General features: G+C 37.4%; 1 protein-coding gene across 2 annotated transcripts in view; it reads right to left on the bottom strand.

The window, feature by feature from the left end:
- The window catches only part of LOC126342514 (FACT complex subunit spt16), a 138,228-nt gene extending 112,578 nt beyond the window's left edge, over nt 1-25,650 (bottom strand). For both annotated transcript variants that reach the window (XM_050001862.1, XM_050001863.1), the window contains exons 1-3: nt 25,097-25,650; nt 15,617-15,721; nt 11,020-11,181 (exon numbers count right to left, since the gene is read on the bottom strand). In XM_050001862.1, coding sequence (XP_049857819.1) covers nt 11,020-11,181; nt 15,617-15,721; nt 25,097-25,165 — 336 coding nt within the window. In that variant the 5' untranslated portion in view covers nt 25,166-25,650. The remainder of the gene's footprint in view (nt 1-11,019; nt 11,182-15,616; nt 15,722-25,096) is intronic.
- Nucleotides 25,651-26,495: the final 845 nt, after the last annotated feature.

The raw sequence follows: 26,495 nt of genomic DNA, 5'->3' as shown, positions 1-26,495 counted from the left end.
CATGTTCATGCCATTACTAAGGACCGACTGAAATTTCAAATGTGCACACAATGGGTGCCTCAGTGTTCAACTAGCACAGGAAGCATGTTGAATAATGCTCTCCCTTGACCATCTGAAGCTAAGGATGGGTCCACCACGAGTGGTCACTGGAGATGAGACATGGTGTCATAACTTCAAACCCAGGAGGTCAGAACGACAACGTCTCCAATGAAAGCATGCAGGGTTACCACCACTCAAAAAATCCAAGGCCATCCACACATGTGGGAAAGGTTATGCCCATCATCTTCTTTGACCAAATTGCTCCCTGCTTATTAACTTCCTACAAAATGGGGCAACAGTGAATGCGTGACAAAACAAACAGTGACCGCCTTTCACAAGGCAATTAAATCAAAATTACCAGGGCATATCCACCCGTGGGATCATTCAGTTGAATGACAAGGCAATGCCCCTATACAGCAAATAGAGCCAAGGTTCTCTTGCAGTCTTTCAAAAGGGAAGCCCTCAGTCACCTTCCATGCCATCCACACCTGTCTCCCTATAATTACGCCATTTTTAGTGAGTGAAAGAAGACTCGATTGCCAATGATTCACACCAGAGAGTGGAACGTTCGGAACTGGTTCATAAAGCAGCCACAAGAATTTTACGACAGAGTCATACGCTCTTTTGTCGCAGTGGGACAAGTGCCTCAACAGGGCTGGGTAATACTTGTGAAATAAATGTACAAATTTCTGTTCACGGGCCCAAGGCCTCCTTGTTTTAATGCACTTTATGGTAGCTACTTCTCACTGTTTAATTCAATACTTTCACTCACTACTTACAAGATGGCAAATGTGTTGTATAACGACTACTAAGACCAGCTCATTTTGTTCCTGACTGAAATATCTCTCTCTCTCTCTCTCTCTCATATATATATATATATATATATATATATATATATATATATATATATATATATATATATATTAAAAACAAAGATTCCAAGACTTACCAAGCGGGAAAGCGCCGGCAGACAGGCACATGAACAAAACGCGCGCACACACACGCGCACACACACACACACACACACACACACACACATACACACACACACACACACACACAGAATTACGAGCTTTCGCAACTGGCAGTTGCTTCGTCAGGAAAGAGGGAAGGAGAGGGAAAAATGAAAGGATGTGGGTTTTAAGGGAGAGGGTAAGGAGTCATTCCAATCCCGGGAGCGGAAAGACTTCCCTTAGGGGAAAAAAAGGACAGGTGTACACTCGCACACATTTGGATATGTGTGTGTGTGTGCAAGTGTACACCTGTCCTTTTTTTCCCCTAAGGGAAGTCTTTCCGCTCCCGGGATTGGAATGACTCCTTACCCTCTCCCTTAAAACCCACATCCTTTCATTTTTCCCTCTCCTTCCCTCTTTCCTGACGAAGCAACTGCCAGTTGCGAAAGCTCGTAATTCTGTGTGTGTAAATAGTGGTATGTAAAGTAAGATCTTGGACATTAGAAAGAGGCAGCTAGTAAGTCTGTAGGTGCATTTGTCCGTTAGCTTTCCTGTGGAGACAAACAACTGTGAAACTGTTTTCCTCTCAACATACTGCAAATGATACTTTGCAAAATAATTTTTTACACATGTTTAAACAGCTTTCTCCTGCTTTCAATGTTTCCACTGAAACAAAATTATCTTGTTTTTAGTTTGAATGACTCTACACATCTCAAGAAGCAGCATTTCCAAAAATCCATTATTTTCATTAACTGGCTGTGTTTCTGATTGACCTCTTGAATTACGCAAATCTTTCAAGACATCTTTGATTGCTTACATACTTTCACTTCTGACATTGGATACAGAGTCATCTGTCACTGAAACCGATAAAAATGAAGTCTACCCTAAGAGCATTTCTGTTTTGTTTTTCTTACTGTTTTGGTTTCTTTCTCACGCATAGTTTTTCATGTGCCTTTAGTTTTTCATGTGCCTTCTCACATCTCTCTAAAACATTCTGTATCATGTTCCAATTAACTCTTCACTATGCGCGACTTCTGGGTAAGTTTGACCTATGAACCATCTAGTGGCTGTGTTGGAAGACTGTGCTTAGCAGTGGAGAAACCAGATGGCAGCTGCATTCAAGTTTCAAGTACTGTTTCAGCTTCTGTTGCACTACTGATTTCCCACCTTGTTTCAGTTCTGTGTTGACGTGTTTAACTCCTCAGTTTTGTTGTAAGGAAGGTAATACAGAACTGTGTGCCATTTCCTGCTTCAACATTTGTCACGCACGGGAGAATTTGTGAAATATAACACCGTGCAATGAAACTGACGTAATGTAATGTACTGAAATCTAACATAAACCAAAATGTACATGTGAACACTGAAATGGAGGTAGTCTCATGAGCTTCTCAATATGGCAGTTTGCAATCTGCAATTTAAAGAGTGCATGCTAAACCACTATGAGAATGAAGACCCACTTCTTCGAAATCACTCTAGTATGTGTAGGCAGCTACAAAAGTGAAAGATGAGTTTTATGGTCAACTGGTACACCAAGGCACAAAATACAGTATGCTGTCTGTATTATTGTATTCTTTGTGTCCTTTCCTTTTTTGAAACTAAAAAAAGGGTTTTTCCTTTTTCTGATTCAAGCTAACTTTCTATTCATTAGGACTTTAGATCTTTCTTTTCCCAGAGACAAACTAATGTCACAATTTGAATGCCAGCAAGTGCATATTTCTGCTGTACCTTTATTTTATAACTCTTAGGGCAATATATGCTCACATTGGGAAACCAAATTTAGTTTTCATATGGTTTAAAACGTGTTCTTTCTAATGAAAATGGTTTCAAAGATAGCGGGACCAGGCACTGACTGCTGTAGAAATAGCAATTGTCGAAACTAATTTTATCAGGACAGCCACAAGTCACTCTCAGTATGTTTTACTGACCAGCTTTACTCTTTAATTTAAACAAGGGTATCATCGGAATCTCTGGAATTTCCAGTTTAAAGTACATTCATTGGGTGATTACACTGTTGGTGTTGCAGATTGATCTCTGATTTTACTGATGTCCAAATAAATTTGATTTGTACTTTTCCATAGAAACAACATGTATGTCATGTTAATGAAGTAATTAAAAAATGGGCTCTTGAGGAATGAAATTAAAAATATAACAATATTTTAAAGAACTACGATACTCTTATAACGAAACTGTGAGGGAAGCTAAGGTAAAATAATTTCTCTTGATATGTAACTAATGCAAGAAACATCAAATCAAAATATCACAACTTGCATTAATAAACTCTGTGTTCTTGCGATCACTGTCAAGATCATTTGTGACCACTCGAGTTAACTATCTATAGGTTAGCTGGATCAATTTTCTCTCTATTAAATTTGATTATTAATGCTTCTTTCAGCTGATTCACTCCTTGGTATACTTTACATCTATTCACGTGACACCTTATTGCTGTGGGTTTGCATGCAAACAACCATGATGATAAATGAATGGCTCAGTATCATTGGCCACAGTAAAAGTGTGCCTGCCAGTACCAATCATCATCAATGTTTTGTGCACCAGACACACACACACACACACACACACACACACACACACACACACACACACACACACACAGAGAGAGAGAGAGAGAGAGAGAGAGAGAGAGAGAGAGAGAGAGAGAGAGAGAGAGTGTGTGTGTGTGTGTGTGTGTGTGTGTGTGTGTGTGTGTGTGTGTGTGTGTGTTTCTGTATCATGTTCCAATTAACTCTTCACTATGCTCGACTTCTGGGTAAGTTTGACCTATGAACCATCTAGTGGCTGTGTTGGAAGACTGTGCTTAGCAGTGGAGAAACCAGATGGCAGCTGCATTCCAGTTTCAAGTATAGAGTGAGTGTGTCCAATTTTGCTGAAACATCACAGTTTTTTGGTCTCTGTTAACAGAACTTAGAAATTCCCACTGCATGTCATAGGTATTAACTTTATTTCATAAACCTCTCTAAGTATGGTCATGATAAAATGTTCTTGAATTTCAACTTTATTACCATTGTCACCAAGTGATACATAGATTCTTTCTCCCTGGCGTCATTCAGTTGGTTTCAACATTATATCTTACAATGTCTGGCATCCCGACTACTCACAACAAACTTTTTCATAACTAATTTCTTAGCTGTTCTGGCCATACAGATCAAAACTAAAACACCTGTTGCATTTTATTAACAGTTCAAATCACTGGTAAGAGATACAGTTCCATTTTTCTAACTCTGATTTTCATAAAAAGTAAGTTTTCTTTGAGTTTACAATAGATTTCAGATCCACTCCTGCCTCAACTTGAATATTTGAATTCTGTAGTTTTGAACAGTGGATATTAATTTGGTTTCCAGGACAGTTATAATTTTTCGAAATTTCTTTCTAGCATAAGATTGTACATGCGGAATTTTTCTTTAGAGTTGATTCACTCGTAAGTACCAAAGGCTTATTCAAATAACTGACTGATACATTAGCATCAATGACTGTAGCATTTATCCTGTTTATTTGCTTAAATACCCTTAGTTTAGTTTTGTTTAGCTTTTCAGGAATAATCTTCTGAAATTTCTTTGATATCTTTTGTCAACAGCTGTCATGTATCTTCATACCAGTTCTGTACCACTATTGAAAGAGCATGACCAGTTGGAAACACACTAAGATTCTCCTTACCCGAGTTGGGATGACTCCTTTTAAATGGGTTGCATCCCTTAATAAACTATACTGTCTTTTTTCTCCCTCTTTCTTATCTTCTGCATTGATTGCCCTTTATTAAGAGATAAATACATAAACTACCATAAATCATGGATGAGTAGACAACGAGCATGAAGTTAAATGGAGCAAAATGAGTTATTTCAATCAAGTAGATATGCAGTAAATATAGATCTAATATGTCAAGACTTACCAAGCAGGAAAGCGCCGGTAGATAGGCACAATAAATAAAACACACAAACACACACACAGAATTTCTAGCTTTCGCAACCGACGGTTGCTTCTTCAGGAAAGAGGGAAGGAGAGGGAAAGACTAAAGGATGTGGGTTTTAAGGGAGAGGGTAAGGAGTCATTCCAATCCCGGGAGCGGAAAGACTTACCTTAGGGGGAAAAAAGGACAGGTGTACACTCGCGCACGCACACACACACACACACACACACACACACACACACACACACACACACACACACACACACACATATCCATTCACACATACACAGACAAAAGCAGACATTTGTAAAGGCATTTGCCTTTACTCTGTAGCTGTCTTCGTCCTTAATTGGGACAGTAGCAGTAGAATGCAAGGAGGAGTTTCTCTTGGCATGGCTAAGTAAGCACTGGGAGACCACTAAATTGAAATTTCTACACCTGCCTGAACAAGATGGGCAGATTAGAAAGGTAACTGATCCCACCTAGTCCGATTAAGGACTCTCGTCATGGGTGTCACTTATCCATAATAAAGGTCACCTGGAACAATGGTTGTTGCAGGGAGTTCTGATGCTCCAAGAGTTTGTTATCTAGTCCTTGGCACTTGTAAGGAACTAGTAGCTCAAACATCAGTAATGTGAGCCCTGTGTTGTCACGACACTCAACCAAAAGCGCACATAATGAGCTCACCGCATTGGATTGGCTACCATATTAACTTTCAAGGGTTTGTAAGAGCTTAAACAGATATTGTGCACATGTGACCTTGAACATGGTATGCAGTAGCCACTATTTAAGGCGTTTTTCCTAGTTTCTCCACATTATAGAAAAATTTGGGTAATGGAGGTGAAACACAGAAGGGGACCGAATATTACATCAGTTAAGGAAGGAATGAGCTGGCTCGACATCAAAGGCTCCCACTATGAGCAAGAGTGTAAGAGAAGAAAGTAAATTTAGAGGAGAGAGATTTGCAGCACTGTAAAGAAGTAGGAGCTGCAATAGCTTGGGTCCCATGTCTACCACACAGTCACCCCTTCCCCCAATGGGAGTGCCACAAGTTCAATATTAACCCTCAGCTACCTTTACACAAAGACACTGACCTCAATTGTAGACAAGCGACATAAATAAGAGGAGCACTAATCACTGCTGAGGAACTGATAAACTCAAAACTTTGATGTTCACAATGCCTAGAACACTGACAAGAGCACAGTCCACAACAATACCAAATGTTTAATGGTCACAGAGAAGCTCCCTGCTTTCAACCAATCATGGAAAGTGCGGATGGCATTAAATTAAAGACACAATTGTCATGACAGAAGTGCCAATGCCCTCCATAAATGGTGAAGTACATCATTTCCAAATTTTAAGGGCTTAGTTGAAAACCAAACAACCTGACTCATAGAGGAAGACTATCCAAATTGAGCCTAAGAAGGACCCTTGCCAATTTCCTTGCGGCAGTAAATAGGCAACCAAGTATATCAGATACTTGGATGTCAATTTATGACTAGGTTGGGTATATAACATAAACTGTGTTTACTCTATTGTTATATAAATATAAATGTATCACAATGTGCACCGTATGATCAATAAACAAATAAATAAATAAAACAGAGAAGGCTTTTGACAACATTAACTGGAATACAGTCACTGAAGTTCTGAAGGTGGTAGGGATAAAATACAGAGCTAAAATTACCTACTACTTGTACTGAAACCAGACTGTAGTTAGAAGAGGCAAAGGCCTTGAAAACAATGCAGCAGCTAAGATGAAAGCAAGACAGGCCACAGTCTCTCCTTGAAGTTAGTTAGTCTGTATACAGAGCAAGCAGAAACGAAACCACGATAAATTTGGAAAGGTAATTACAGTTCAGGAAGAATAAATTAAAATCTTGTAAAATAAATAAAAATCTTGTAGTCTGCAGATTATATTGTAAGTCAGAGATAGCAGAAGACTTGGAAATCAGTTGCATGAATGTCTTGAAAAGAGGTGGCGAGACAACACCAACAACAGTAAAACGAGCAGCTGTAGCTAAATCAGGTAACATAGATACAATTACATTGGGAAATTAGACACTGTAAGTAGTAGATGAATTTTGCTATTTTGTCAGCAAAACAGCCAGCAATGGCCAAAGTTCAAGAATTCCTATTCTGTGCCACACTTTTCACCTCAGAGTAGCATGTGCACACAATGTCCTCAATTACTTATTGGATATATTCAAATGGCTGTCATTTCCTACAGTTTTCATTAACTACAGGCCCCTCTAGTACTACGGGAGACTCTGATGTCTTAACAGACATCCCATAATCCTATCCTTCCTTGTCAGTGTTATCCATACGTTCCTTTCTTTGCTGATATAGCACAGAACATCCTCATCCCCTATCAGGCTACTTAATTTGCAACATTTTTCCACAGCAACACATCTCAAATTCTTTGATTCTCTCTTTTTCAGTTTTCCCACAGTCCATGTTTTGCTACCACAAAATGTTGTGCTCCAAACACATATTCTCGGAAACTTCCTCCTCAAATTAAAGCCTATGTTGAATACTAGCTACATCTGCCCAGGATTTCATTCATTTCCTGTGCTAGTCTGCTTTTTTACACCATCCTTGCTTAAAGCCTATGTTGAATACTAGCTTCATCTGCCCAGGATTTCATTCATTTCCTGTGCTAGTCTGCTTTTTACACCATCCTTGCTACACCCAACTTCTTAGGTAGCACAATTTCTTCACTTCTTCAAACTCACGGTCCCCAATTTTTACAGTAAGTTCCTTAGAAATTTCATTTCTGCTACTCCTCATTACTTTTGGCTTTCTTTGGTGTACTTTCAATCCATATTTAGTGTTCAGTAGATTCTTCATTCCATTCAGTCTGTCCACCAATCTTCCTTGCTTTCACTGGGGATAGAAATGTCATCAGAAAACATTGCCCTTTATCTCTTTCCACCTTGATTTCAATTCCGATTCTGAATCTTCTTTTTATTTCTATCATTGCTTCTTCGATGTAGAGCTTTAAAAGTAGAGGGAGAAAAACTGTTTCCTTGTTTCACAGCCTTTTCAATGTGGGCACTTTGTTCCTTGACCCCGCTCTTATTGTTCCTTCTTGGTTCTTGTACAAGCTGTATATTACCTGCCTTTTTCTATACGCTAACTCTAATTTTTCTGAGATTTTGAGTACCTTGTGCTGTTAAACATTGCTGAACAATTTTCTAGTTCAACAAATCCTCTGAAGGTGTCTTTACTTTAACTCAAGTTTTGCTTTCATTATCAAGTTCAACACAGGAACTGCCTATCTCGTACTTTTATCTTTCTTACATGCAAAGTAATCTTAAGGGTTCTTAATTTTCTTTTCCATTCTTCTGTCCATAAACCTTATCAAAACTGGACTCATGAGCTGCTGAGCTATCTGTTTGCTTCTTTGGGGCTGCTTGGATGATTATTTTCCACATGTACAGACTCACAAGTACTACAAACCAACATGAACAGTTGGTTGGTTGCAAATTTCCCCAATAATTTTAGAACTTCCAAAGAAATGTCATCTGTGCCTCCTGCTCTATTTGACTGCAAGTTTTGCAAAACTTTATTAAACTCTGACTCCAGTACTGAATCCCATTCAGACTCCCCATTCTTCTTCTACAATGTCACCAGACAATTCTTCCCTCTCGTAGTGCCCTTAACATATTATTTCCACCTACACCTTTTCTTCATTGTGTTTAACAATGGAATTCCTCTTGCAGTTATTGTATTCCTTTATTTTTTCTGACCATCTCTTACTTCCTCCTTTCACTGAGTTCCTTTGTTCCCCAAAGTTTCCTTCATTCTATCTACCTTTGTCTGTCCAGCTTCTGTAGTCCAGCTGGAATCTTTCTGTGTACTAGCTGAAATTTATTACAGAACTCAAATGGTATTTCTCCTATCTCATTTTTACTACCAAGCCAAAACTCTCCCATAACTCTTCTATTCCCTCCCCTGCTACTGTGTTCCAATCATCCATCATTATTACACTTTCAACACCCTTTGAATACTGAATTACACTTTGAATATCATAATATACGACATCTTCATATTTTGATAATGACTTAGACACACATAATTTGTATTACTATTTTTGGCACAAGTTTGTTGTCGATTTTGATGAAAATAATCTTATCATTGTACAGTGCATAGTAACTCACTCCCTGGCCTACCTTTCTATTCATGATGAATCTTACTTCTGTTACACCACTTTCTGCTGCTGTTAATATTATCCACTCATTGATACACTCATGTGACCAGATATCCTTATTTTCTTTCTATTCTATCTCAGTTACCCCAAACCTACAGCCCAAATCAGAGAAGACATAAAACGGATATTGGTAATGGCAAAAAAGTGTTTCTGAAAGAGAAATTTTAGAACTTCAAACATAAATTTATATGATAGGTAGTCTTTTCTGGAGGTTTCTGTGTAGTGTGTAGCCTTGTACAAAAGTGAAAGGTGGTTTAAAAACAGTGTAGAGAAGAAGAGCATATAAGCATTTGAAAGTTGGTGTTATAAAAGAATGTTGGAGATCAGATGGGTAGATCAAATAATTAATGAGTGGTTCTGAAGCATATTGAAGAACAACGAAATTTGTAGCTAACCTTTTCTTTTAGTAAAGATTGGTTGATAGGACATACCCTCAGACATCAAGGGATAGTGAATTTGTTAATGGAGGGAAGTGTGGAGGTAAATATTGTAGGAGGCCAAGGCTTGAGTATACTATTCAGGTTGAAATGGGTGCAGGTTATAGTTGTCATATAGAGATAATTAGGTTTGCACAGAATAGACTAGCATAGAGTGCTGCACCAAACCAGTCTTCAGACTGAAAACCACAACACAAATGTTTTTCGAAAGATGTAACACTACTAACAATGATATTCAATGGTCATTTTAAGTTTATCTCTGACTGTGTCATACTGCTTATGACTTTGCTCTCATTTCTGCTCCAAGCAGCTAAGGCCCATCTTCTGACAATGACCAGGTCATCTCTTGCACCAAGAAGCTGCATTAAAGTTGTATTGCCTGCTTCTGTGGCGCAGCTGCCTCTGGCTTTTGGGTGCACCACTAATCTTTTCTCACCTATATAATTATTCCCAAGTCCCACAGCACTGTTTTGTACCGTAATGTAATCTGATTTGTTGCTGCGAACATTGCTCAAATCAAATTACTGTTGCAACTGTAAGTTCCCTGTAAGTTCCTAACTACTGAAAGCTTTTGAGAGCAGCAATTTGCATTATGAAAATAAGCATGACCCTTGAGATTTATTTTCCTAATCTAATGGTTTTCTTCAAGCAGCTCATGCATACACATTACTTTTTGAAAATTCAGTGTTTCATGAATTTTGTTCCTTGAGTAATATGTTTCAATATCTAGTTTCTGAACTATTGCTTGTAGGAGGAACTTTGAACACAAAATATACAATTCTCCATTGTTCAATGGAATCCATTTCTGCAAAAACAACTGTAGTTCTAGTATGTCCACAAGTGAACTGTGCAGCATACTTGCTTGTCTCGTTAATTATTGTTAACAACATATAATCAAAAGATAATGTGAAGATCTCAAGTAGATTCGGAGGATCTGTAAAACGCATTTTTACATCTGGTTCCCGGTAAATGAAAATTCACTCTTATCTACTCTACAGTTGACAATGTTATTGTAGAACCAGTCAGTGGTTAGTATGCCTCTGATATCACATTTGTCACTTGGTGTATTTGTATCACTGTAGTTCATGTACTCGTCATCACTTTCTTCTCCACACATCACAAATGCCAACAATGGATGTTAGATGTTTCTTACATTAGGTAGCACTATCATTGCAACTGATATATTACTCTAAATGAATTTTGTACAGCCTGCTGAATGCTGTCGACCGAAGACCTGAGCACTATCTGTAGAGTAAAGAAAACTGTGTTGCCAGGTAGCCCAAACGCAGTTCAGAGAGCATTCACAGTAAGGCAGTGGTCCTGCCAGAGTTCAATTTGTTGACTGCAGTGGCAGGGCTGCAATTGATACACAAGCCCAGCTTGTAGAGCACAGCTAAGGATTAATGTGTTGCTCTAACATTATGCTTCAGAAAATATAGAACTTTTCACGTTACTTACTCGGTCACGGGTATGCAATTTCACTGGTGGAACACTATTTTCATCTTTGCCATTTTCTACTTTACGCAAAAACTCAATCTTTTTCTTGCTTGCCAGGAAATGAATTGCATTTTCAGCAAGTACCATAATGGTGTCTGTAAGCTCATACCCAAACAGCCATGTCTGCAAAATTAAAAAAGAAAACAAAGAGGTATTACAACTAAAACACAACAGAAGACAATATTGCATGAAATAATGAAACAGCTCACACTCAAATACAAAAAGTAGTTTGAAATCTGCAAACAAAAGATTCTCTGCACTTGGTATGCAACCTGTTTTAACACATTCTTTTTCTATAGCACCACTACTTCTTTTTGGTAATGAGAAGGTTCATCAATGAATTTAATATTAGGCATGCACTTGAGGAAATTCTTTAGCCTCAAATGGAGAACTTTTATCAAATTAACATTAATTTGCTAGCACTTTGCTGGGAGACTCACCCAGAAGAATATAGCGTTTATTTAGAATAGCATAACTGTTTGAAGATTTGCAATTAAATCCAGCATTTCAAGTGCAACAGCATAACATTTGAAACAAAATAAAAACAAATATCATGTAAAAACCATCTTACATAGTTCAGTACTACCACCTCTAAACTTACACACACTGTCCCTGCAGAAGACAAAACTTACACCCTTTTTCCCAAAGAATATGCCTGAGTGCACCACAAAAAACCTGTGGAAGTTTAAAACACAATGCAACAGCTTGGACTGAACAAGGCTATAGGAAAGAATTGGCATTAGTATTAGTAGTCCTGAAAGAACTATCACAGAACTATTAAGTAAACCACGGACAAATTAGTATGTCTGGGGTTAGGTCAACACTTGCTCTTACATTATAGACCACAGCATCATCTGGACTAGTGTGTTCTCTTTTGTACCAGATAAAATCTGCTGTTTTGGGTGCACAGTTTATACCAAATACTGTTATCACATTACCCACGTATTAACCAATAGTTTATATCTCATATTCATGAAAGGACACCACGAAACAAATTCTTGCTGTGATAACTTCTGCAGTATCTGCACTTAACTGATGACAACTTATAAATCATAACTCAACTTCATCATTTTGGGACTCACTGGTTAAGGATAAAGTGTGAATATGATTAGCAGATAACTAAATGAAGTGGAACAAATATTTTCATTTGGCTTAATGAAACAGCATGAGCCTGTCCTGTCTGCATTTCCAATAGTCTTCACTCCAACACTACATGAATTACAATTGTGATCATAGCTAGTACCAGAGCAACAATCCAACAGACTATACTTATAGGTTGCAACTGCCAACTGAATGGAAGTGGCATTTAGTTTTTTTATGGGTGCACTGTGATAGAGCACATGATCAAGGAATAAATAAAGGTAAAGTCATGTCAGGCACCAATTTCAAATTAACTCTGTAAATGGCTTGTAGGAAAATATTCATGATGTTTACTCATATTAGGATGAAAAGAATGGTGTGAAAAGTATAGGAAAAAAGTATGCTGGAAAGAAGGTTAATTCACACTGAAACCTAGAACATCAATGAGACAAGGTGCAGAAAAGTAACTTGTCTCCTTTGTGGCAGACAAGAGAAAATAGGGAAAAGGAGGGAAGGATGAGGACAAATGAACAAAATTACAGACTGCTCCACATAAAAGGGGTGCACAAGACAAGAGAAAATAGGGAAAAGGAGGGAAGGATGAGGACAAATGAACAAAATTACAGACTGCTCCACATAAAAGGAGTGCACAAAAATACGGAAACATCGAAAAATACAACATATTACCACACCTAATATGGCGTAGAAAACATGCTGGCATTCAAAACAGTTTCCAGTCAGTTTTTAATGGATAAACACATATTTTTCCAAAGGAATCTTATACCATTCAATGGAACAATCCATATGGTAAATAATTGTGTGTTTAAAAATGATGACAGTTTCGGCCTTTATGCCTGTCATCTTCAAATCTATGGCACCCTATAACTGAAGTCAGCAGTGCACAGAACAGCTGTGTGATCCCACAGTGGTTATAAGCAATAAATGACCATAGTATCACGCATCCACTCCATGCACCACTGACTTTAGCCATATGGTGCTGTAGATCAGAAGACAGCCAGCATAAACCCCCCAAAACCAGTCATCATCTGCAAATAAATGGTTATTTGTGGTCTTAATTGTTTCATTAAGGGATAATTTTCAATAGATCACTGTTTTATCTCCAACCATGTAATCTAAAATTAGAAATCTTATATCATTCTTCCTGGAACATAGTGGGCAGCTCAGGTAACAATAATGAGAGATGGATAGCGATCACACACCATTCACTCCAAAGTAGACCGCACAGACTCAATGATTTTGAGATCTGGTTACTGTGGAGGCCAGGGGAGATGCGACAGACAATTCTTCCCAATCTCACAAAACCAGTCTTGGAAGACAATGCAAGTTGTGTAACAGCGGCCTCATCGTCTTGAGGAGACGAAAAGATTAGTGTTTAATGTCCCATCAACAACGAGGACATTAGAGATGGAGCAAAAGCTTGGATTAGGGAAGGAAATTGGCCATGCCCTTTCAAAGGAAGCATCCCGGCATTTCCCTAAAGCAATTTAGGGAAACCATGGAAAACCTAAATCAGGATGGCCAGATGTGGATCTGAACTGTCGTCGTCCTGAATGCGAGTCCAGTGTGCTAACCACTGCGCCATCTCGCTTGGTCCCATCGTCTTGGATCACACTATTGCCACTGGGAAATAAACACTGGACCATGGGTCCGATCAGCCAAAATGGTCTCATAATTGTTGGCAGTAAAGTGACCTTGCACAGTAAACTGGGACTCATGGAATACCACAGAATGGTTGCCCAAATCATCACCGAACACCCCATCATGTTTCACACTTGGCAGCAAGCAGTCTGCATCGTAAGCTTGAAATGGTGTAATCAGACAAACTCAGCCCGAAGTTGGGAACAGTGTGAAACAAGACGCACCTAATCAAATGACTATCTTCCATTACCCCATAGACAGGATTTATGGCTTTGGCATCCTGCTTCCCTGTTACAGGTGTTTGCACCACTGGAATTCCAGATCGTCCTACAATTTCCAGCTTAAGGAGCCCCCTTCGCATTTGTTTTGGTGCTGACAGCATTTGCAAGTGCAACATTCAGCTCTGCAGTTACTTTACAGCTGCCATTCTCTTAATTTTCATCACAATCCTCTTCAAAGACCATCTGTCAAAATCATCCAACACACATCCATATTGTGACTTAGCAGATAACTTTTTCTGCTTTCCCTGAATGTGGTATAAATCTTCAATACGGAGCCTCTTCAAACAACAAACATCCCCCTTAGGCTACCTTGGTTACAAAAGCACCCACCATACAAGCATCAATAATTTGCCCGCATCAGAAATTATTTAGCTCTGACATAATATACCCACAATTACACAAAACGCTGTTATGACCACAAACAACATTTGAAACATATCAGGGGAACTGCACAGGTTGTCATTTGTGATCAAATCCTACATCACCACCTGTAGTCTCGGCTAGTATCTGCTTTTATCTTCAAGCGAGCATTTCTCCCGATGTTCAAATTTTATGTACTGACAACAGTGGACTAAGGAGTGATCATAAGGCATACTTTTGAACAGCACAGCTAACACAAATAAGAGGACACAGGAGACTGTGAGGTACTACAGAGGGTGATAAAATAACTTCTTGAAATTCATATCCCTGTCTTATAGTTGATTAATAGGATCCCGACTAAGGTCATACTATTATGGTAATACTCTGATAAACTTTGGTGGGTTGGCTCTCAACTTACAAAGGGAGGTCCCCCAGCTGTTGGATCAACTTGTCACTGTCCCAGGTGACACACACTGCATCCATTCACTCTGGTGATCTATCATTTGTGGATAATCGACAAGAAACAAAATTTCTCATGATGCACTAGAGCCTGGAAACTACCACTAACAGTCCTGATAAGAAATACTGTAATTCTGTTTTTACTGATTACCCACAGATGAGGGGCCACCAGAGTGAGTGGCTGAAGAATGTGAGACATGCAATCCTAACTTAAAGCACATTGTATGTGGTTTCAAAAAAAATCGATCCCATCCCTGTGGGACCTCCTGTTGTACATTGTCATTTATAGACAACCCACCAAAATTTGATAAGAATATTCCATTAACCAGTGTAACGTTGGACTGGATCCTAATAATCAACTGCTATAGTAAGGCTATGAATTCCTGAACTAATTTTCCAAATTCTCCTATCACCATCTAACCTAGCAGTATAGGTGGTCTCAATCAATTGCTCCCATCAACTATTGGACTGAATTAGGAAGATCTAAAGTTTTAGAGTTTTGGCTTTTGTAAAGTCATTAAAATCAACTACTTTTCTGTACCTACCTCCTCCACGCCTTTAAAACACAAGCACATTTCCTATTTCCAGGCTGCCACTTCCTATTGGCTACACAACATCCTAGAATTTATTAGACTTAACTTTTGTATTTCCATTTGCTCTACTCCAAATAGTAATTTTTATTTCTTGAGAGGAATGTCTTAATTTTATATAGTCCTTACCTGTATTGCTGTTGACTTGCTGTACACAATTTCTTCATCCACACCCACAGCTGACACAAGAGCATCCATCTTCTTGTACACTTCATCAATCCCATTATCAGAATCCTGTTAGAAATCAACAAAGACATACTCACATCAACTGCAATACCTGTACTATACATGCAAGTATTACTTATTAAATATGTGATCTGGAACCAAAGTACAGAAAATAGATGGTTCTGAATCTCAAACTAGATCTCAGATTAAGAACTGAATGTTAATTTCACCAATTTACTTAAAAGTACTTTTTATTAACCAGCTACTCTTTCAATATGTGATAATTTCTGTGAGAGAAAGGAATTCATTTTTTGTGTGTCAGTTTTAATAAATTCAACTCACAATGCAGATTTGAGAGTTAGAACACTATCAGGTTCAGCATACATCACCATTACCTCTGACAAAAAAATGTTAATTATTATGTGATCCTTAAATTTATCCATGTTACATGGATGATATTTGAGGGTTGTGACTGCATTGCAAGATTTTCATGAAAGAATGTATACTACAACAGTCACTTGTTACTTATATTTTATTGGCAGATGTTACAGCAGCATGCTGCCATCATCAGGTGCATTTACAGTTACTTTTACATTGTAATTAAAATGCAGTGAGGTTAGTTTCCTTTGCTGTGTGTGCCAGTGATGTTGTGTGTTGGAATACATGCCTGTTCAGAATAATCAATATGTTACAGTGTGCAAGTCATGTGATAAGCAAGATTAGTCATTTTGTAAGGGCATTTCCTTACATTTTTGTTGGCAATTTCATTGTCTGGCATACAGAGCACAGTAACAAGAACATCACAACTTAACACTTTCACTATTTGTTTACATCAACCCAAAGACTCTTAAATGCTAAGATACAATAGTTTATATTGCTAAACCAGCAGTGTACAATGAAGATAAAACATTAATTCAATGTCATTACTTTCAAGTTATCATTCAGTAACTTGTCTCCATGAATGAATAGCTCCAGTTCTTCATAGAAGTCCATTTGGTGCCCTTGTTCATTTTTGGCAATACATGGAGATCATGCGCAACATCATGGAATGGGTGGTCTGTGTTTCTAATGTGGGTGGCTACTGCTGATTTGTTATAGTTGTTAATGCCGTAGGCTTTGTGAGTGTTTATCTGTATGTTTGTTAACTCGTGTCTTCCGCGAACATAGCTGTTTGTTGTGAAGGCAATGCTAATGTTTTGTGGTCTGACGATATTTGCTATTTTGCAGGAGACTTTGCATTTGAAAGGAATGCAAGCAGGGACTTTCTTTTTCAATTTCCATGTGGAAGTTGGTTTTATATAGTTTTTCCTTTTTCATGTGACGCTGTCAACTAGTGTCATTGTAGCCATTTGCTGTAGCAATTTGTTCGATTGTACTCAATTCATTGAGCTTTGCATATTTATCCATAGTATACTGCTGGTTCTGTATGCAGCATGCTTGTGTGGTGTGTATAATGGTATATGATGCTGTTGTCTTTCAGTGATTTCTGACATTGTGTGACTTGCCTCCTTTACTGATGTTAATGTCTAGGAAATTGATGTGTCACTGTTTTCATATTACACTGCAACGTCTATATTTCTATCCTGTTCATTGAATGTATCTAGCATGTTTTTAATATCATTTGTGTCAACATCCAACAGGAGCAATGTATCATTAAGATAATGTTTTTAGTAAATAATGTTATCCATTCAACTTGGTTTATAGTGGTTTTTTTTCCCCCTCAAGGTGGTTGATATGTGTGTTAGCAATTGTAAATTCTATAATGCATGCACATTTTATTATTAAACGTGAAACAATTGCAGTTTAGCACTAGTTCAAGAAGGTCCATGAACTCAATAATTTCTGCCATTTATAGTTTTTGGAGTTTTATGAGGTGTGACCTGACGGCTTTGAGTGTTTGTGTATAGGTTTGTGATGTCAAATGATACTAGGGGCCGAATGGGAGATGATGTTTTTGATTTCTGCTGTTAGCTGCTGACTGCTTCTGATGGCGTAGTTGTTCGTGTATGTACATGTCTTCGTGAGTGTCTGGTTAAGTTAGTTTGCAATTTTATAAGTTGAGCTGTTTCTTGAGTTCACAATTGGATGAACGCAACAACCTCTTTGTTTATCTTTAGTTGCGTTCTTAGCTATGGTGCCCTAAGATTCTTAAATGTAGCTATATTTCTTCTCCCTGTCAGTTAGCAAGAAATATGATTTTTTTCATTTGACTTTTGTCTGAAACGCTTTTGGGAGGTCTTTTCGCATTTTTCAGTAATGCCATTTTCAATAAAGAAATCTGATGTTTTCCTTATGTATTTTTCTTCTTTGAATATACATAATGTGTTGCCTTTGTCCGCCATAATAATTATGGCTTTATTATTACTTAACTTTCTGTTTATATCTTAAGTGTTCTCCGTCCCCTTCATGAGCATTATAACTTGCTTCTTGTTTGGTTAGTTGATTGTTTATGACTTTCATAGCCTTCTGAGCTATAGCTGTCTTTCCGTTACTGCCTAACGCAGCATTTTTTTGGTACAATAATAATAACTTTTATAATATTACAATGTAGACTCTCATGGCCTGTGTTGTCTTCAGTTGAAACTTCCAGCCTCCCAGCCCGTAAGTTTCAACTGAAAACTTTTTAATTTTGGTGCAATAATAATAACTTTTATAATTTTGGTGCTTATTTCAGGTTGTACATTATATTTCAGCCCTTTGTTGGGTGGGTTGTTTTCTCTGTCTGGGATTGTATCATCTAAGTGCTGATTCTTCTAAAATTGGTGTGTGTCGTTCTTACTATTCTGTGTAGTAGCTTCTCTTTTTCTATTTTTTTTTAAACTGGTTATGAGTGATCTTCATATATCATATTACAGGAATAATGGTTTCACATGGCATTATACTCAAGATGTAATTGTTAAAATAATTAGGGTGAAGTGGTGCAAGTGTAACCACATTTTGGCATAGTTCAACTTTGACACCAAATTGGCAACTTGTTATTGAAGATATGTATTTGAAATTTCTCATGCCTAAAGTTTGGCTTATTGACTTTTAAACGATATACATTTTGTTTTTGAAAGAAAAAATTATTATTGTTTTAAAAATTTTGTGCTGTGAGGTTACACTTGCCCCATTGTAAAAGAGACTTGGGGTAAGTGATCTGATTACCCAATTTTTACTGAATATGAGGATTTTTAAATTATTAAAATATCTTAAATTTTACTCAAGATATGAACTTTTTTGCACACGCCTCTTTGTATATTATGAAATACACAGAAAATGTTAGCTAAACTAAAAAATAAGTGTTAGCCTAAACCACAAAACACTGAAACACAACGCATCATAGATGATTTATTTTTGTTTTAGGCCAGTAATTTGTTCATTTAAATTCTACAAAAGTAATAATTTTTTTCTTTAGTAGGCAATTTAACAAAAATAATAAAATATCTATTCTCAAGAAAAAAGAAAAAAAATCACTTTATAAGTTCACTTTCTATTATTTTTCATAGTAATTGAACAAAAGTTGTTGGCAATTTGTGTTTAATGGTAAACTGCCCTAATTCAACTTATTATATTCACACTTAGGCCCTAACTATTATTTAGTCTCTGATTGTTGTATGAATCAAATGTAACACCAAATGTCAGGTCTCCTTTGTGACCCAAAATAGGCTGAGGGAGCACTGAAATGACATCAGAGGATGGAACTTGTGTCTCATCTCTTCTATCAGGCCAGCAGAATGTGGTGCCATGCTTTGTCTTATTTTTGCTTATGGATCTCCTAAATCACTAATTTTGGTAACTTGGCCAATAAAATGAATTTTATTACTATTTGTTGCAAAAGCTACCAGAACATAAGTTTCCAACTGTAATTTTATCTTCAAAAAAGTTTGCCTTCTTCTTCACAGCTCCTCATTTCTTTCCTGAGATCATCCAGTGTTGTCATTATCTTCATCACTACTTATTAAAGATAGGCGTCCTTCAGTTTCACTTTCTTCACTTGTTGACTCAACATCCAGTCTTTTTTTCTTGTTGCCCACATGAGCAATCAGGGAATTTTTTCCACAACATTCTGAGATGCCATTTTGGATAAAGTAACGGCACTTTGTTTGGAAGATTTACATTTCATTACCAAGCCCTTTTTTATGCCGATAATGCTTTTTTGTTTTGCTTTCTCCTTATTATTCATGTTGCCTTTAAAATATTTTTCTTTATAGGTGGCATCTTGAAAAGTGATAACTTCAGCTCCTGGCACAATCCTTTCTTTTCTTTGTTTTACCAGTGGGACTACACCATTGGACTGTTTCCAATAACAAGCTTTCAAATGACAAATCAGAAGTTCCAGGACATAATGAAACATTGGTTAGCTCGGAAATGGTTGAGAAAGAACTCTGACACTGGGAGAACTACAGGGCTCAGTACATGTAGGCCTATAAAATTCAGGAGGTTGTTCAGCTGGAAGCTTCCCAAAAATCTGAGTCCTTTCTGTTAGAGACGTAGATTCCACACTGTCTATGGCTGCATAATCATGAGCTGGCATTGGATTTGTTTCTGCCAAAGATTTGGTATGAGCTATATATCTTTTATATGCCTCTGTATCACATTTAGTTTTAATAATTACTTCTCTACTGTAAGGGAATATTCCTACTTTTTGAAAACCACTTTTCAACAATTCAGGTGGTGTTTCATTCCATACAGCAGTGAGGAGAGTGGAAAAGTCACGTTTGTTAATTTTTACCCCTGATGAGTTAACTTTTGGTCCCAAGTAGATTTCACACACAGGAAGGCCAATTTAATTGATCTAGTGTGATGGCAAAAACAAGGTTACGGCTTAAATACGTAAATATGTTCCGGTAAGTTAGTTTGGGGCAAGTGTAACGCCCCTGGTTACACTTGCCCCAGCCGATTGGTTACACTTGCCCCACATGGGAAAAAGATGGGGTAAGTGTAACCATGTCTGGCATATCAAGAGCTTTATCAGTAGAGTAAAACGAATCTCAGATTTGAAATTATCATGCAAAAGTTAGTTTGTAACAAAAAAATTGTGCAGTTATCTTTAAAACTGCAAAAATGACAGACCAGCAAATTCTGAACATGTCACTCTCTCGCAGAGTGAAAATGTAGACGTCAACTCAAGTCCAAAAATTAATAACCAATTTATATCAGATTTGACAACTTATGGTTAAATATAACAAAGAAAGGAGTAAATTAACATGTGTGATACGTCAGAGGTAAAAATACAGCTTCTCTAAGGCACCATAAGCTGTGGCTACACTAACCCCATGGTTACACTTACCCCACTTCACCCTAGTTAATTCTAGGTGTGGTTAGTAAGTTTCATGTTAAGCAGGCCTATCTTTTTGTGAAGAAGACTGATTTCAAATTCTAACCAGGACTTCTCACCTTTCTGTTTTCTTTTTTTCAGCCCGATATGGCCTGCAGATATTGATCGTGATTGACCTGGGAGTGCTGTTTAGGTGTTTGCATTTCTTGTTCCACTGTAGATCAGCTATAGTTTTTGGGCTAACATTTTGGTGATTATAACAATATAAAAATAACTTATGGGACAACAAAGCTTCATAATCTTTTATGAAGATATTAAAGTTCCCTGAAGATGCTGTGTATATATTTACTATTATAAAAGATTTATTATGAAATAGGCCTTCTAAATGCTGCTCTGAGCAGAGTTTATTAATATCAGTATTCTTAAAATTAAAACAGTTCTGGACAAATGTTGCAACTCCTATTTTCTCTACAGAAGTAAGAGGCTAGCTTAAATGCTGTAGCATTTAACATATCAATACTGGTGGTCGCATGATGTTGAAAGAGGTAGATTATATCAACTAGTTTGCTCACCTCTTAATTTTTCAACATAAATAAGCAACTTATTAATCTTCCCGTCACTTCTCAGATATTCCGATGCAATAAGGATTTTGTGCACTGGCTGAATTACAACTGTATGACCCTAATTTTTCTATCAATTTCTGAACCTATCCGGTTACAGTTACGGACTGTTTGCATGAACTGTGTATATTAAAATTTGCTTTCTGGCTGCTTGTGTTTTTCAATGTGAATGTCATTTTCAATCTGTCTCTGAATATCTTTTGTTTCTGCCCTCCCTACCCTACTAAAACTGTTTTTCTGTCACTTATAACAAATGGTACTTCACCACATGTGACAGTGGCACCCTTAAGATATTTCTATTAGCCTAGACAGCCCCCCCCCCCCCCCCCCCCTGCTGAGGTTACGGTAATGACCCACATAGTCCCACCTACTGATAGTGTCAACAGGAACCATATCTAAATTACCTACCCTAACAGAAGAGTAAGTCCACAGCTGCCTAACAACAAGATTTTCTTTTTCTTCACAACTTTTACTGTGTTCTTACTTCTCAAACACTTTTTAAAAGTTTGTTGTGCTCATCAATTTCCAACTGTGACAATAGATCAAACCTGTTTTCCACTTTAACAACAAAACTGTTGTTCCTATTTCTTTTGTAGCCTTTTGCCAGTTCCCACCTCCTTTTCCCTAACCCCCCCCCCCCCCCCCCAACCTTTTCAGATCTAATTTTACCTTATCTAGTTCTCCCTGAAAGCCACCAAACTTCTGCTCCAAATTTGCTATCTTCGTATCTCTACAGAAATTGTGAGAAACAAGACTGCTCGCACATATGGTAGAGATACTAACAGGAACGAAGTTTCATCGACTAATCTAAGGATTGAGACGACAAAGATGACACAATGGTACAGAATGGGAATGTTGGCTACTATGAAACAGAACCTACGCCTCTGCAAAATAACCTTTGCCATTGTGGCTAAATCTGTTTCTGTGGATTTCGTCCCCCCCCCCCCCCCTTGATGTTCTGTTCTATTATGCTGTGGAATAGTTTGTGTTTCATTCATTGTGTTTTCCTTAGTTTCACACAAGAAACAATTTTAAGTGACGTAACAAAAAACAACTCTAATATAGGTTGTGTGTCCTAAGTTCTCGAAACAAATCTACCTAGTGAAGGACAGTACATAAGGAACAACCTAAACAGCAATGCATGGTGCAGACTTTGACATGTGGGTGAAATCCCTCTCTGATAGCAGAATTGTGGTGGAACAAGACATTTGAGAAGGAGCAAAATCTGCAGAATATCTTGCAGACTAGAACACGTTAAAACTGTTGCAGGCACAAGGAGCCATCATCACCTCTCCAGTGGACTCTTGACAATGTGCAGATGAGCAGACTGCCCAGTTATAACTATAGGTTCATGCACAACATGTGTCTTCACAGTGTGTCTGACTCAGGATTCAGAAGCAAAAGCAACAACATACAACCAGGTTGCTATGTTATTGCTGTTTATCATGACAAATAGTACTTAGGATGTGTTGCAGAGTGCTGTGGAGCAGAAGGTGATGTATTTGTGAACTTCATGGCACCAGCAGGACCAGCAAGATCATTCCATTGGCCACATTTGGCAGACGGGTGTTGGAATCCTTTTGATATGTTTTTACAAAATTGTGTTGTGGAACAATGGCCACATAACCAAATACATCTGTCAACTTCCATTGTACACAAATGTCTAGCAATAACATGCTGAAATTTTGAGATATATATCATTATGGTCTACTTATGCAGTGTTTGAAATTTGGCTTGGATATCATTTGTCCCTTTTGTGCTACCACACTTAGAAAATCCATGTTTTTCATGTAATTTTTCAAATTTTGTGTGCATGTAACTCAGTTTGTGTGACTGATACGGGCAAGATGAATTCTGTGCGTGTTTAGGCAACATTAAGCTTACCACAAAAACATTATATCCTTTTTGAGTGAATTATATTTGGCATACAGGGCACCTACAATATGTACCTTTTAACGCAATACATTTTTTAAATCACATTTTGGAATTGTTTATTTTCCCTCAGAAATATGTTGTTGGTGTTTTGATTCATAGTGTGTGTTCTCTAAGTGGATGTTACTGGGCTGTAAAAATGTCACTGGACTCTGCAGAATAGTTCCAAGTTATTAAGATCTGAAGTTGGGTCTGAAGATTGATTGCCAGATTCGGGTTGCAATTTCCGGGTCATGCCGACTTCTTTCACAAGCCATAATTCTGGAACTAATTGGCAGAGGAACTTAAAAATTTGTACCTAAGTTTTCCACACTTGGTAGCATTGGTGTGCTAAATTTCAGCCAAATCTGAGATGGTGGAAAAAGTTCCGTGGCATGGGAACACTGACAGGAGATAAAACTTTGACATCTTTCTCTCCACTGACATTCAAGTTATACAGACTGACAATTTACATGCAGAAAACTGAATATATAGCAGTATGAGAAATAACAAAAAGAAAAATAGACATCAAACTATCAAAAAAATTATATGACATATTCAGATACTGTACTTCAAATAGCCTACCTATATCATCCAATCACAAAAGTGCAGTTAACATAAGTAACGCAATAGTCAAGGGTAAAAAGCGATAAGGCAACTTAACTGTTTTCTGGGAAAGCGGTGTAGCTAAAGGATTAGCCTAGAAGCAAATCATCTAATTTAGAGATGAAGTTGTAGCATTTTGAAGATGGATTACGTACAGAATAATACAATAAGACAAATTATGGGGAGGCAGCTAGACAAGTAATGCAATAGAAATTCACCAGCTATTGTGGCTCAGCCATAGAGAATGGATAGAAGCACCAATTTGAAGGTGAAACCCACAAGAGAGATGGAATATATGATACCCAGCTATTATTGTGATGTGGCTACACGACACAAAACATAAGAAAACTTGGAAACAAACATTATAGTTAAAGCAGTGTCTTCTCAGACTGAAATATAATTAAATCACTGAACTTGTATGTGTTATGAAGCTTATTTAATGAATCATAAACTAATACAGATAAAGAGGGGAGCATTTTCGAAATTTCCGCGCATAATTTGCGTAAAGACTAGTACCTTAAACTGCTCTACACACGCGATATGCATATTACAGAGACTAGAAATGAGTGCCCAAACTAAAAAACACCCTCAGAAAACAATTCCTTATGCGCAAGTCTCAATTCTTTTCTATTCTTCGTTATGTAAGCAAATCACACTCAGCTTAACTACATAAAAGTTAAAGATACGATAAACTAACATCCATAAGATTTATTTATTCATACTAAATTCTGAACAAGCCATTACGAAGTTAGTCATTTCAAAAAATCTTTTGCAGGCTACATTAACAGTACTATGGTACGCCTTTAATAACACTAACTTGTACCATAAATCAAACAGATGCCATCCTCATCCTCAAAGAATTAAAAGCATGAGGTATGTGCGGAACTACAGTTTCTGGTAGGCTACATACTAATAGTACATAAATCAACACATATGAACAAATTGTACAGTCCACCAGAATATAACGAAACTCACGAAATAACGAAAAAATATACACAGAGAATAATAATTTTGCAAACATATTTGTTAAACTATAAAAAAACAAACCTTCCAAGCAGCATAAAGTCGTTTCATGCGCCTGTAAAACGCTTCTTTATCCAATGTAATATTCGCCATGTTTATATGCAATAACAAACGAGAAGTTTTTTGTGGTGTTTATTTTATATAATGAAATCTACGTCATCAAAAACATTATCTCCGAAGCTTCAACATGTGAGTACAACAAACGCACACACTTCTATTGGTCAACATTAAGTCAAAATGGCTTTGGCGGAGTTTTCCAAACTAAGCGCTTTCCATTGGTCTGAACTCTGATGCGAGTTAGACAAATAAAATCTGTGGATATCCGGAGTATCAATTGTCTACCGGTACCCGACGCACTATTGCATTTCAACAATTCCCCAAGTTTTCCTTTTAATATCGAAATAATCCTTTTTGGTACAACCACTGGAAACTTTATTTAATAATTGTGTATAGAATCAATCCTCAACATAAGCTACATGAGACAGAATAGTCCGAATACACAGTGTACATTTTTCCGTGTTTTTTCATTATTGTTATATACAACTCTAGAAACGGAGAATTTCAGGTTCCACGTCTTTGTGTTCTTTGATGCTGCGTACGGAAAACACTCGTGGTAGGTTCTTAGCTTTAAGACGAGTTCCCAGACGCAATTAATGTGGCGCCACAGCTTGTGGCTTTCTGTAGTAGCATCAAAGGCCACCGTTCACAAAGGAAGATACAAATTCTACGTTGTTGCACAGCTTTCACTATGGCATCAATTGAAATCAATTGGGCGGGTATTAACGTTATATTGCAGTTTATGGTATTACACCTATAACAAGAGTTCAACACAAGGAAATCGAAACCCAAATGTTGGATTCGAAAACAGATTTCGCAGAGTGATAAATCAGGGGCTACAAACACACTTTTCAAAGACATAACACTCGGAGATGAATTAACAAAAAGTTGGCATATAAATATCATCTACAGACACGCCACTCTCCTAATATTTTAGAATCTTATTGTATTCGTTGGTGGAGGCATATCGAATAATTAATTTTTAGCTTAACAGCTGCCGCGTCACACTCGGGAGCTATTTCCTGCATGTAATCCACTATTTATACAACGCTAATCTCACATACCATGACGTTTATACAACTGGCTTGTTTGGTTACATCTATTAAGTTTATTTATTTATTAATCCAAAGATATTTTCAGATTGTGAGATACACCAATGAATTCCGCACGCACGGGCGCGTGAGCACACACACACACACACACACACACACACACACACACACACATACTCATATATATATATATATATATATATATATATATATATATATATATATATATATGTGTGTGTGAAAGTGTAACTGCCGACAACAGTTTTCACTTCCCTCAGTAATAAAATTAAAACAAAATGAAATCGGATGAAGTA

Source organism: Schistocerca gregaria, chromosome 1 (assembly GCF_023897955.1).
Source record: "Schistocerca gregaria isolate iqSchGreg1 chromosome 1, iqSchGreg1.2, whole genome shotgun sequence".
NCBI classification, from domain to species: domain Eukaryota; kingdom Metazoa; phylum Arthropoda; class Insecta; order Orthoptera; family Acrididae; genus Schistocerca; species Schistocerca gregaria.
This window is presented reverse-complemented; position numbering and strand designations above follow the sequence as displayed.